The sequence below is a fragment of the Oncorhynchus nerka genome, linkage group LG2 (assembly GCF_034236695.1).
Source record: "Oncorhynchus nerka isolate Pitt River linkage group LG2, Oner_Uvic_2.0, whole genome shotgun sequence".
NCBI classification, from domain to species: Eukaryota; Metazoa; Chordata; class Actinopteri; order Salmoniformes; family Salmonidae; genus Oncorhynchus; species Oncorhynchus nerka.
The window spans coordinates 20,822,918-20,837,785 of NC_088397.1; the positions used below are offsets into that span (position 1 = coordinate 20,822,918).

General features: G+C 47.7%; 1 protein-coding gene across 1 annotated transcript in view; it reads right to left on the bottom strand.

Annotated features, from left to right (window-relative positions):
• LOC115120091 (ephrin-A2-like) overlaps positions 1–14,399 on the bottom strand; it is a 30,836-nt gene extending 16,437 nt beyond the window's left edge. Inside the window, exons 1-2 of the mRNA XM_065024467.1 lie at positions 12,343–14,399; positions 8,674–8,700 (exon numbers count right to left, since the gene is read on the bottom strand). Coding sequence (XP_064880539.1) covers positions 8,674–8,700; positions 12,343–12,533 — 218 coding nt within the window. The 5' untranslated portion in view covers positions 12,534–14,399. The remainder of the gene's footprint in view (positions 1–8,673; positions 8,701–12,342) is intronic.
• Between the last annotated feature and the right edge of the window lie 469 nt (positions 14,400–14,868).

The window sequence follows — 14,868 nt, forward strand, 5'->3', positions numbered from 1 at the left end:
ATCTCTCTACACTCTCCTCTCACATCCCTCTACACTCTCCTCTCATATCCCTCTACACTCTCCTCTCACATCCCTCTACACTCTCCTCTCATATCCCTCTACACTCTGCTCTCATATCCTCTACACTCTCCTCTCACATCCCTCTACACTCTCCTCTCATATCCCTCTACACTCTCCTCTCACATCCCTCTACACTCTCCTCTCACATCCCTCTACACTCTCCTCTCATATCTCTCTACACTCTCCTCTCACATCCCTCTACACTCTCCTCTCATATCTCTCTACACTCTCCTCTCACATCCCTCTACACTCTCCTCTTGTATCCCTCTCTCCTCTCGGGACTAGTTGTGTACGGTACTACCCCTCTCCTCTTGTATCCCTCTCTCCTCTCTGGACTAGTTGTGTACGGTACTACCCCTCTCCTCTTTTATCCCTCTCTCCTCTCGGGACTAGTTGTGTACGGTACTACCCCTCTCCTCTTGTATCCCTCTCTCCTCTCGGGACTAGTTGTGTACGGTACTACCCCTCTCCTCTTGTATCCCTCTCTCCTCTCGGGACTAGTTGTGTACGGTACTACCCCTCTCCTCTTGTATCCCTCTCTCCTCTCGGGACTAGTTGTGTACGGTACTACCCCTCTCCTCTTGTATCCCTCTCTCCTCTCGGGACTAGTTGTGTACGGTACTACCCCTCTCCTCTTGTATCCCTCTCTCCTCTCGGGACTAGTTGTGTACGGTACTACCCCTCTCCTCTTGTATCCCTCTCTCCTCTCGGGACTAGTTGTGTACGGTACTACCCCTCTCCTCTTGTATCCCTCTCTCCTCTCGGGACTAGTTGTGTACGGTACTACCCCTCTCCTCTTGTATCCCTCTCTCCTCTCGGGACTAGTTGTGTACGGTACTACCCCTCTCCTCTTGTATCCTTCTCTCCTCTCGGGACTAGTTGTGTACGGTACTACCCCTCCCGGGTATGAGAGGGTTGGAGAAGCTTATTGGAATAAATTGACTTAAAGTATGTAACTGCTCCAGTGATTTTGATGAAATGGAATAATTGAATCTCAGAGTAGATGCTTCACATTTGTCTGATTGACTGACGACTAACTAACTGATTAACCAACTGACATAAACATAAGAGTTTTCTCTCCCTCCATCCCTCTCTCCACCCACCCATCCTCATGTGTGTCTACTGTGGTAGCCTGACTTAATCACTCAAAGCTGGAAAACACTTAGAGGCTCTTCACTAAATCCATATTGAACACACACACACACACATCCATATCAAAATGAGGTTATATTTGCGGGCAGTTTGCCACATCTTTGATCAATAATATAATTTCTGTTTTATTAATACCTCCAAACACTGACATGCCCCGTAAGCACTTTACCAGAAAACAAGCAACCATAACCCCCTTCTGCCCCCAACCCTTTACCAGACAACCACCAACACAACCGTTTACCAGACAACCACCACCCCAACCCTTTACCAGACAACCACTAACACAACCCTTTACCAGACAATCACCACCCCAACCGTTTATCAGACAACCCCTACCCAACCCTTTACCAGACAACCACCACCCCAACCCTTTACCAGACAACCACCACCCAACCCTTTACCAGACAACCACCACCCCAACCCTTTACCAGACAACCACCACCCAACCCTTTACCAGACAATCACCACCCCAACCCTTTACCAGACAACCACCACCCAACCCTTTACCAGACAACCACCACCCAACCCTTTACCAGACAACCACCACCCCAACCCTTTACCAGACAACCCCACCCAACCCTTTACCAGACAATCACCACCCCAACCGTTTATCAGACAACCCCTACCCAACCCTTTACCAGACAACCACCACCCCAACCCTTTACCAGACAACCCCCACCCAACCCTTTACCAGACAATCACCACCCCAACGCTTTACCAGACAACCACCAACACAACCCTTTACCAGACAATCACCACCCCAACCCTTTACCAGACAACCACCACCCCAACCCTTTATCAGACAACCACCACCCCAACCCTTTACCAGACAACCACCACCCAACCCTTTACCAGACAACCACCACCCAACCCTTTACCAGACAACCACCACCCCAACCCTTTACCAGACAACCACCAACCTAACCCTTTACCAGACAACCAACACCCCAACCCTTTACCAGACAACCACCACCCAACCCTTTACCAGACAACCACCACCCCAACCCTTTACCAGACAACCACTAACACAACCCTTTACCAGACAGCCACCACCCCAACCCTTTACCAGACAACCACCACCCCAACCCTTTACCAGACAACCACCACCCCAACCCTTTATCAGACAACCACCAACCCAACCCTTTACCAGACAACCACTAACACAACCCTTTACCAGACAACCACCACCCCAACCCTTTACCAGACAACCACCGCCCCAACCCTTTATCAGACAACCACCACCCAACCCTTTACCAGACAACCACCACCCAACCCTTTACCAGACAACCACCACCCCAACCCTTTACCAGACAACCACCACCCCAACCCTTTACCAGACAACCACCACCCCAGCCCTTTACCAGACAACCACCACCCCAACCCTTTACCAGACAACCACCACCCCAGCCCTTTACCAGACAACCACCAACCAATCCCTTTACCAGACAACCACCACCCCAGCCCTTTACCAGACAACCACCAACCAATCCCTTTACCAGACAACCACCACCCCAACCCTTTACCAGACAACCACCACCCCAGCCCTTTACCAGACAACCACCAACCAATCCCTTTACCAGACAACCACCAACCAACCCTTTACCAGACAATCACCACCCCAAACCTTTATCAGACAATCACCAACCCTTTACCAGATAAGCACCAACACAAGCCTTTACCAGACAACCACCAACCAAACCCTTTACCAGACAACCACCAACCAAACCCTTTACCAGACAACCACCACCCAACCCTTTACCAGACAACCACCACCCCAACCCTTTACCAGACATCCACCACCCAACCCTTTACCAGACAACCACCACCCCAACCCTTTACCAGACAACCACCACCCAACCCTTTACCAGACAACCACCACCCAACCCTTTACCAGACAACCACCACCCCAACCCTTTACCAGACAACCCCCACCCAACCCTTTACCAGACAATCACCACCCCAACCCTTTACCAGACAACCACCAACACAACCCTTTACCAGACAATCACCACCCCAACCCTTTACCAGACAACCACCACCCCAACCCTTTATCAGACAACCACCACCCCAACCCTTTACCAGACAACCACCACCCAACCCTTTACCAGACAACCACCACCCAACCCTTTACCAGACAACCACCACCCCAACCCTTTACCAGACAACCACCAACCTAACCCTTTACCAGACAACCACCACCCCAACCCTTTACCAGACAACCCCCAACACAAGCCTTTACCAGACAACCACCAACCAAACCCTTTACCAGACAATCACCAACCAAACCCTTTACCAGACAACCACCACCCCAACCCTTTACCAGACAATCACCACCCCAACCCTTTATCAGACAATCACCAACCCTTTACCAGACAACCACCAACACAACCCTTTACCAGACAACCACCACCCCAACCCTTTACCAGACAACCACCACCCCAACCCTTTACCAGACAACCACCACCCCAACCCTTTACCAGACAGCCACCACCCCAACCCTTTACCAGACAACTACCACCCCAGCCCTTTACCAGACAACCACCAACCAATCCCTTTACCAGACAACCACCAACCAACCCTTTACCAGACAATCACCACCCCAACCCTTTATCAGACAATCACCAACCCTTTACCAGATAAGCACCAACACAAGCCTTTACCAGACAACCACCAACCAAACCCTTTACCAGACAACCACCAACCAAACCCTTTACCAGACAACCACCAACCAAACCCTTTACCAGACAACCCCCAACCCAGCCCTTTACCAGACAACCCCCAACCCAGCCCTTTACCAGACAACCACCAACCAAACCCTTTACCAGACAACCACCAACCAATCCCTTTACCAGACAACCACCACCCCAACCCTTTACCAGACAATCACCACCCCAACCCTTTATCAGACAATCACCAACCCTTTACCAGATAAGCACCAACACAAGCCTTTACCAGACAACCACCAACCAAACCCTTTACCAGACAACCACCACCCCAACCCTTTACCAGACAATCACCACCCCAACCCTTTATCAGACAATCACCAACCCTTTACCAGATAAGCACCAACACAACCCTTTACCAGACAACCACCACCCCAACCCTTTACCAGACAACCACCACCCCAACCCTTTACCAGACAACCACCACCCCAACCCTTTACCAGACAACCACCACCCCAACCCTTTACCAGACAGCCACCACCCCAACCCTTTACCAGACAACCACCACCCCAGCCCTTTACCAGACAACCACCACCCCAACCCTTTACCAGACAACCACCACCCCAGCCCTTTACCAGACAACCACCAACCAATCCCTTTACCAGACAACCACCAACCAACCCTTTACCAGACAATCACCACCCCAACCCTTTATCAGACAATCACCAACCCTTTACCAGATAAGCACCAACACAAGCCTTTACCAGACAACCACCAACCAAACCCTTTACCAGACAACCACCACCCAAACCCTTTACCAGACAACCACCACCCCAGCCCTTTACCAGACAACCACCAACCAATCCCTTTACCAGCCAACCACCACCCCAACCCTTTACCAGACAATCACCACCCCAACCCTTTATCAGACAATCACCAACCCTTTACCAGATAAGCACCAACACAAGCCTTTACCAGACAACCACCAACCAAACCCTTTACCAGACAACCACCAACCAAACCCTTTACCAGACAACCCCCAACCCAGCCCTTTACCAGACAACCATCACCCCAACCCTTTACCAGACAACCCCAACCCAGCCCTTTACCAGACAACCCCAACCCAGCCCTTTACCAGACAACCACCAACCCAGCCCTTTACCAGACAACCACCAACCAATCCCTTTACCAGACAATCACCACCCCAGCCCTTTACCAGACAACCACCAACCAAACCCTTTACCAGACAACCACCAACCAAACCCTTTACCAGACAACCACCACCCCAACCCTTTACCAGACAATCACCACCCCAACCCTTTATCAGACAATCACCAACCCTTTACCAGATAAGCACCAACACAAGCCTTTACCAGACAACCACCAACCAAACCCTTTACCAGACAACCACCAACCAAACCCTTTACCAGACAACCCCCAACCCAGCCCTTTACCAGACAACCATCACCCCAACCCTTTACCAGACAACCCCAACCCAGCCCTTTACCAGACAACCCCAACCCAGCCCTTTACCAGACAACCACCAACCCAGCCCTTTACCAGACAACCACCAACCAATCCCTTTACCAGACAATCACCACCCCAGCCCTTTACCAGACAACCACCAACCAATCCCTTTACCAGACAACCACCACCCCAACCCTTTACCAGACAACCACCAACCAATCCCTTTACCAGACAATCACCACCCCAGCCCTTTACCAGACAACCACCAACCAATCCCTTTACCAGACAATCACCACCCCAACCCTTTACCAGACAATCACCAACCCTTTACCAGACAACCTCCAGCCCTTTACCAGACAACCCCCAACCCAGCCCTTTACCAGACAACCACCACCCCAACCCTTTACCAGATAACCCCCAACCCTTTACCAGATAACCCCCAACCCTTTACCAGACAAACCCCAACCCAGCCCTTTACCAGACAACCACCACCCCAACCCTTTACCAGACAACCACCACCTATAGAGGATTCTCTAACCAGACAACCAGCATCTATAGAGGATTCTCTAACCAGACAACCAGCACCTATAGAGGATTCTCTAACCAGACAACCAGCATCTATAGAGGATTCTCTAACAAGACAACCAGCATCTATAGAGGATTCTCTAACCAGACAACCAACATCTGTAGAGGATTCTCTAACCAGACAACCAGCATCTATAGAGGATTGTCTAACCAGACAACCAGCATCTATAGAGGATTCTCTAACCAGACAACCAGCATCTATAGAGGATTCTCTAACCAGACAAGCACCACCTATAGAGGATTCTCTAACCAGACAACCAGCATCTATAGAGGATTCTCTAACCAGACAACCAGCATCTATAGAGGATTCTCTAACCAGACAACCAGCATCCTTTCTAACCCATATGTCTGTCTCACTGTATAGACTTCCTCTTTTTCTCTTCAAATGATTTAACACATTTCTACTTTTAACCCTCTTATGTCTCTCAGCTTTCTCTACTGAAATGTCGTCTTGAGGATTAATAAAGTATGAACCTATCAGCCTATATATTTGAAAGTCTAAGTGATTTGACGGTAGTTTAGAGAAAGCATTTGGCTAATAACACTTTTATCAATGTCCATGTACAAAACATAGAACATTTTGAAATAATTTGACAGTGTAGATGGATCATTAATACATTATTTATCCATCTGACTGTGTAGAGAAAAAAAAAGTATAAATGATTTGTAGAGCACAGGGTTACAGCCGAGGTTCGTGTGTGTGTGTGTGTGTGGTGGGGGGGAGTAGAGCTAGGCTTAGAGACAAATGTGGAAGCATTACAGGAGATGTTCTTCTTCACAGCTGAAACATGTTAAAGCTGAACATTTACGAAATAGCACAGTGCACGAATGCACCTGAATGAGGCTGGCAGAGAGAACATGAATTATACATCCAGGCAGTCTCTCTGAATTAGTGAGAAAGAAGGAGGGAGAGAGAGATTGTGCCTCATCACCTCAAAACTAATAAAGACAGCAGTGTGTGTTGAGGGGGGGTTAATTCCCTCTCTCCACAACCAGAGAGAAAACAGTCTTTGAACTTTGAACCAATGAGGACACACACACACACACACACACACACACACACACACACACACACACACACACACACACACACACACACACACACACACACACACACACACACACACACACACACACACACACACACACACACACACACACACACACACACACCTGAAAACATCTCTCATACATACAAGTATTTTCACTCTAACTGTTTCTATACACACACACACAATAATGCTTCAAGTTAGTGGTTGGTCACCATGAGTAAACACACCCAAAGCGTGGATTACAGAACTAATAAGGCATTTAATCATTTGGGTGAACTATCCCTTTAAGAAGCCCAGCGTAAAGCTGTTAGTAATGTTAGAAGGTAGCTGCACCGCCACTTTCTCAGCAGTCTAGTTTTTAGGACCGACCCAGTTTAGAACAGTGCACCATCTCTAACACACACACACAAAGACACACATTTCTGGGATCTGGAAAGAAGACAGAAGTGTGTGTTTGAAGTGTGTGTGATCAAACAGTGAGTATGCAGCTCCACAGCCGTATGCCACAACTCATACCTCACACACTCCTCCTGTAACTCCTCCTGTAACTCCTCCTGTAATCTCTTTATCTCCCCTGTCTTTGTCCCCGCCTTTCTTATAGTCTATTTCTCTACTTCTTTCCTCTCTCACTCCTGTCATTTCATTGTCGTGTGTGTGTGGGCGTGCGTCTGTGTCGAATACCTTCTTTCCATCTCTTATGTTTCGATGTAATATTGAATGTTTCCATCTAATATCTCTAGTACATTGTGTTTCTAATACAGTACACCAGATATCTGCTATCTTTGACATCTACTATCAGGTATTGTATAGATCAATAAAAACAAAGAAGGCTATGAAGTTACCAGTATAATGTGTGTCCCTCAGTGTTATGTCATTGGTGTTACCGCCTTGAAAATCAATGATTAGAAAGATATACAAGGACCTTGAGCATTCTCTCCAGTGGCAAACTGTTATCGGGGATGGGTCTATATTAAATCAAATGATTAGCTAAACACAGCCTTTTAATACGTCATACATTTGAGGATTCAGTTGACCGTGTGGTGTGTCTAAATCCAAAGTACCACTTGGTGTTTAGTGAATTGCAATGAAGGGAAATAACATTGTGAGCAAAATGATAAATCATATCACTTCAGTACATTCTTTTTAAAGGATTGATGGCCTTAGATTTCAGCATTTGTGGTCTCCATTTCAGAAAAATCTTAACATAAAATGTCCCATTGTGTAACGATGTGCGCTGAGAGTCGGGAAGCAAGTTCAGGGAGTGAGTGTTTTAATAAATAAACGCAACTAAAAACAAGAAACACAAACAATGCATAGACATGACACTGGAACAGAAACAATTGCGCCTGGGGAAGGAACCAAAGGGAGTGACATATATGGGGAAGGTAATCAGGGAAGTGATGGAGTCCAGGTGAGTCTCATGAGGCGCTGGTGCGCATAACGATGGTGACAGGTGTGCACCATAACGAGCAGCCTGGTGACCTAGAGGTCGGAGAGGGAGCACACGTGACACATTGGGGTTACCCTCATTGGTGTTAATACTCCTACTGGTGACACAATGTTATCATAATGGTAAACGTTATTTAAAGTCATTAAGGTACCATGTTAGTTGATTTAGAATGGGAAGATGCAACTAAATACATTGAAATAAATACGCATCTAGAAGAATGAAGTACTTTTTTCTCCAAAGTGCTCAAATGTCACCGTAATTCAAGAAGGACCTGTCAGTGAAGCGAGATCAGATTAAGAATAAGGGGATATTTCAGACAAGTGCCTCCATCTTTTAAAACATATCATGAGTGGTGATGTGATTGCAATATCAAACACACACACCACTAAAAACAGAGATTTCCTGACAAAGTTGGCTGAGTGAAAGTTGTTCTGAGTCCTTAAATGCTATATAGACATTTAACATCACCTGTGAAGCTAAACCAAGTGGAAAACAGATCGTGTACACCAGCAAAACATCTCTTTCTCTTTCTGTCTCTATCTACATAATTTCTCTCATCCACATCTCGCTTCACAACTCTTCTCCTTCTCTCCTTACAACCTCTGTCTCCCTCCCTCCCTCTCTCTCTGTAAAAATGGTGTACTGAGAGCACACACACACACACACACACACACACACACACACACACACACACACACACACACACACACACACACACACACACACACATACATACACACATACACACACACACACACACACACCAGAAGCTTTGATTACTGTATTGTAATCAAGTCAGAGACGTTAAAGGCTTTTGTTGTCTTGTCTCCTGTTTCTTTTCTGTTGTTTAGAAGTGTTTGTCATAATTGGTGTACATCAGTCATAGTGGGAATAAACGGTAGACAGACACAGACAGAGAAAGAAACAGATAGACAGGAAGACAGGCAGACAGAGGCTGTTTCATGTCGAACAGAGAAAACAGTAAGATAGAGAGACAGGCAGACACACACACTAACACACAGAGGTTTGCTGTTACATGTAAGTGTATAGTAAAGATGTGTGTGTCAGAACAAACTGAAATATATATCTGTTTATGTCACAGGGGACAGTAGAGAAAGTGTGTGTGTGTGTGTGTGTGTGTGTGTGTGTGTGTGTGTGTGTGTGTGTGTGTGTGTGTGTGTATGTGTATGTGTGTGTGTGTGTGTGTGTGTGTGTGTGTGTGTGTGTGTGTGTGTGTGTGTGTGTTGGGGGACAAGGGCAAGACAGATACATGGATCTGAATGTGCCACAGGAGACAGGAGAGACTGCGCATGGCTAAGTCTGTGTGTCTGACACAGTTGCATGGAGAGTAGGCCTTTCTGCGCACACAGACACACACCCTTTTCAGTCTCTCTCTGAGGACATCCATCCCATAGCATGAAACCCTCTGCAACCATCATTAGGGACCTCTGGAGGAGGATGGAGAGAACCATAAAGCATCCCAGAAGAGAGAGGAGAAAACGTGATGGGGAGAAAATAGGATGGGGAGAAAACAGGATGGGGAGCAAACAGGATGGGGAGGAACAGGATTGGGAGAAAACGGGATGGGGAGAAAACAGGATGGGGAGAAAACGGGATGGGGAGAAAACAGGATGGGGAGAAAACAGGATGGGGAGGAACAGGATGGGGAGAAAACGGGATGGGGAGAAAACAGGATGGGGAGAAAAAGGATGGGGAGAAAACGTGATGGGGAGAAAACAGGATGGAGAGGAACAGGATGGGGAGGAACAGGATGGGGAGGAACAGGATGGTGAGAAAACAGGATGGGGAGAAAACGGGATAGGGAGAAAACAGGATGGGGAGAAAACAGGATGGGGAGAAAACAGGATGGGGAGGAAAAGGATGGGGAGAAAACGGGATGAGGAGAAAACGGGATGGGGAGAAAACAGGATGGAGAGGAACAGGATGGAGAGGAAAAGGATGGGGAGAAAACGGGATGAGGAGAAAACGGGATGGGGAGAAAACAGGATGGGGAGGAACCGGAGGGGGAGAAAACAGGATGGGGAGAAAACGGGATACGGAGAAAACAGGATGGGGAGAAAACAGGATGGGGAGAAAACAGGATTGGGAGGAACAGGATGGGGAGAAAACGGGATGGGGAGAAAACAGGATGGGGAGAAAACGGGATGGGGAGAAAACAGGATGGAGAGGAACAGGATGGAGAGGAACAGGATGGGGAGAAAACGGGATGGGGAGGAACAGGATGGGGAGAAATAAGGATGGGGAGGAACAGGATGGGGAGAAAACGGGATAGGGAGGAACAGGATGGGGAGAAAACGGGATGGGGAGAAAACAGGATGGGGAGGAACAGGATGGGGAGAAAACAGGATGGGGAGGAACGATGGGGAGAAAACAGGATGGGGAGAAAACAGGATGGGGAGGAACAGGATGGTGAGAAAACAGGATGGGGAGGAACAGGATGGGGAGAAAACAGGATGGGGAGGAACAGGAAGGGGAGAAAACGGGATGGGGAGAAAACGGGATGCGGAGAAAACAGGATGGGGAGAAAACGGGATGGGGAGAAAACGGGATGGGGAGAAAACGGGATGGGGAGGAACAGGATGGGGAGAAAATGGGATAGGGAGAAAACGGGATGGGGAGAAAACGGGATGGGGAGAAAACGGGATGGGGAGGAACAGGATGGGGAGAAAACGGGATGGGGAGGAACAGGATGGGGAGAAAAAGGGATGGGGAGGAACAGGATGGGGAGAAAAGAGGATGGGGAGGAACAGGATGGGGAGAAAACGGGATGGGGAGAAAACAGGATGGGGAGAAAACGGGATGGGGGGGAGAAAACGGGATGGGGAGAAAACAGGATGGGGAGGAACAGGATGGGGAGAAAACAGGATGGGGAGGAACAAGATGGGGAGAAAACGGGATGGGGAGGAACAGGATGGGGAGAAAACGGGATGGGAGAAAACAGGATGGGGAGAAAACTGGATGGGGAGAAAACAGGATGGGGAGGAAAAGAGAGGAGAAGAATAGAATTACTTTGAAGGATCAACCCTGGGATTAGATTTGGCTATTCTCTGAGGCTAGAGAGACAGGATGCGTGTGTGTTTTGCAAAAACAAAGCTGTGTGTGTGTGGTTTGAAACTTATCTCCTGTTAATTTGTTTCTGTATAAACAAACTTTTCCATCAACCTCCCATCACACATTAATTCAACGATACAACAATAGCATTGCACAAACAAAGCATGTTGTCTGATGTAGCACGTTGACAGAGGGAGGAGGGGAAGAGCAGAGTGAGAGGGAAAAAAGAAGGAAAGAGAGGAGAGAGAGAGTAGAGTCTTCCTCCTTGCCTGTTAAATATTTGAGCACTTGTGGAGAGACAGAGCTGTTAGCTGAACTAAATCAGCAGCGTCGGTGTGTGTGTGTTGCAGGGGGAGACAGGGCTGTTAGCTGAACTAAATCAGTAGCGTCGGTGTGTGTGTGTTGCAGGGGGAGACAGGGCTGTTAGCCGGTTAGTGGTAATTCAACCGTGATAGAGTGGGAGCACTTTCACTGTTTATATATGTACCTGAGAGAGAGAGAAGGGATGGAGGGAGGGAGAGGGAGGCTGTCCAGTCTGTCAGAATTCATTAGACTGACAAAGCGAGGCTGCTCTGCACCATGTCAATGAGACCCAGCTAACCACAGCAGTGTGTGTGTGTGTGTGTGTGTTTGCATGTGTCTATCCCCTATACTCAATAACTAGAGAGGGAGGCAGAATGAAAGGGGGAGGCATGATGCCCTCATTGTCTATCAGAGACAAAAGGAGCTTTCAGCTCAATTATAGCATCCACACACACACACACACACACACACACACACACACACACACACACACACACACACACACACACACACACACACACACACTGTATCATCCTACCTGGGGTTCGTGCTGTTCCAGTAGACAGTATGGTGGTCGAAGATGATCTGGTCTTCAGCCGAGACGGACAGACAGGAAGACAGGACGGTCAGACACATCAGGACCATCTGCGTCACACACGTACACATGCTCCTCTGACCAGGCCGAGCCGTCCACCTCACACTCCTCCAACCAGTTACACACAACATCATAGTGTCCACTTGAAGTCTGCTTGTTAGATCCACCTCCACAGTAGTCTTCGCTGGTTATGTTAGCTTACAGTTGAGTTGGAATATCCAGTACATGGACCGTCTCAATCAGTGTCTGGGCATTCAAAGATCCCAGTCCATTCCGATTGCTCCAGCCTGTTAGTGGAAACAGGTTGGCAGAGGTCGTAGTGGGCAGGATTTTGAACCCAGGACTTTGTAATGCGGTTTGGATCCAGGTGTGTTGTTTTGGCGTGTTTTTGTTTTATGAACCTTATCCTGAACCTTGAACACTTTGCTAGCATGCCTAAAGCTAACCTTACCCTAACCAATCGCTAGCATGCCCAAACCTAACCTGTTGCGCAAATCACTCAATCTCAATCAATACAGGAAGAGTGTCTATGTTCTTGCCAGGGTCTGAGACTTGTCCTCCCATTGTACAACATGTGCTCCCCTGAATATGACATCCAAACTAGTGACTTTCATTCTCCTGAATCCATGCGTTTATCTTAAGTCCACTGTCTGTCCATTGATGATTGATTACGGTGATTGTTATTATTTGACATATTTCTGTATTTCTATCAATACTGGCATTGATGAATTATCAGCCATCTCACGATGTCGTCCTCTCTCTATCGATCACACACCATCAGCACAAATAGAAACCTCTTCTCTCCACTCCTCTCCTCCACTCCACAAAGAGACGCGAAGCCAAATCCAATCTGGGTTTAATGTCGTCCGGGGACCGAACATCCTGACTCCTCTCAGCTCGCTGGGACTGAACTGTCTTCAGTAAGAGATATATTGGTTCGTAACAGTTTCCTCAGGGAGTAGTTTTGGTACTGAAGACTTTCTTCAGTGAGACATGTTCCAGTGCTGAACAGTTTCTTCAGTAAGAAATTATGTTTTGGTGCTGAAGGTTCCTCTGTAAGATGTTTGGGTACTGACCAGTTTCCCCACTAACAGATTCTGTTTAGGTGCTGAAGGAAAGATGTTTGGGTACTGACCAGTTACTCCAGTAACAGATTCTGTTTTGGTGCTGAAGGAAAGATGTTTCAGTACTGACCAGTTACTCCAGTAACATATTTTGTTTTGGTGCTGAAGGAAAGATGTTTCGGTACTGACCAGTTACTCCAGTAACAGATTCTGTTTTGGTGCTGAAAGTAAGATGTTTCGGTACTGACCAGTTACTCCAGTAACAGATTCTGTTTTGGTGCTGAAGGTAAGATGTTTCAGTACTGACCAGTTACTCCAGTAACAGATTCTGTTTTGGTGCTGAAGGTAAGATGTTTCAGTACTGACCAGTTACTCCAGTAACAGATTCTGTTTTGGTGCTGAAGGAGAGATGTTTCGGTACTGACCAGTTACTCCAGTAACAGATTCTGTTTTGGTGCTGAAGGTAAGATGTTTCGGTACTGACCAGTTACTCCAGTAACAGATTCTGTTTTGGTGCTGAAGGTAAGATGTTTCGGTACTGACCAGTTTCTATCTAGTCCTGAACATCTCCCTTTATTAAGGGAGGTCCATTTGAATATTCTTCAGATGTCCGTTCGGGTCAATAAACCACGACAGGTTAATCGTTTCCTCAGTGAGAGTGGCTGGTTGGGTCCTGTTATTGCTGCTCGTTTTCATCAGAGATCACCAGCTATCACGCTCCTCCCGTCCCAAGTTCCTCTTCTGTCTGTTTCTGCTGATTTGGATGTAAAATACAATTCGGCTTCATGGTCCACACTCCACAATGTTCTTTACGGATCAACACACACAGACTGGCAGAGACACACTCAGACTGGCAGAGACACACACAGACTGGCAGAGAGACAGACCGACAGAGTGAATAACGTGGCGATCCTTCCAACAGTCTCTCACGGTGACAACACTCCTCGTGGTGAATCTGATTCTCAGCTCCCGCTGCTGCCAGAATCTCCTCACTGCTTGTTCTTACCTCCTTCTCTCCCTCCCTCCCTCTTTCTCCCTCCCTCCCTCTCCCCATCCTCCCTCTCCCCTCCCTCCCTCTCCCCATCCTCCCTCTCCCCTCCCTCCCTCTCCCCTCCCCATCCTCCCTCTCCCCATCCGCCCTCTCCCCTCCCTCCCTCCCTCTGAGCTGGCGGAGTCTCTCAGTCTCTTACCTCTGGGGACAGTGTCTGACTCACTGCTCTCGCGGCTCTGAAGCCGCTTAGTTCAGCTGTATTAAACTGTATGTATCCACATGTACATAACATGGGTTAGGATAATACTGACAGTGTTAGGTTAGATTATCACTGTCAATCCAGTTACTACATCTGTACAAATCAAGTTGTGTAATCAAGTTATTACTACACCTTTATTGTACAATTAAGGTATT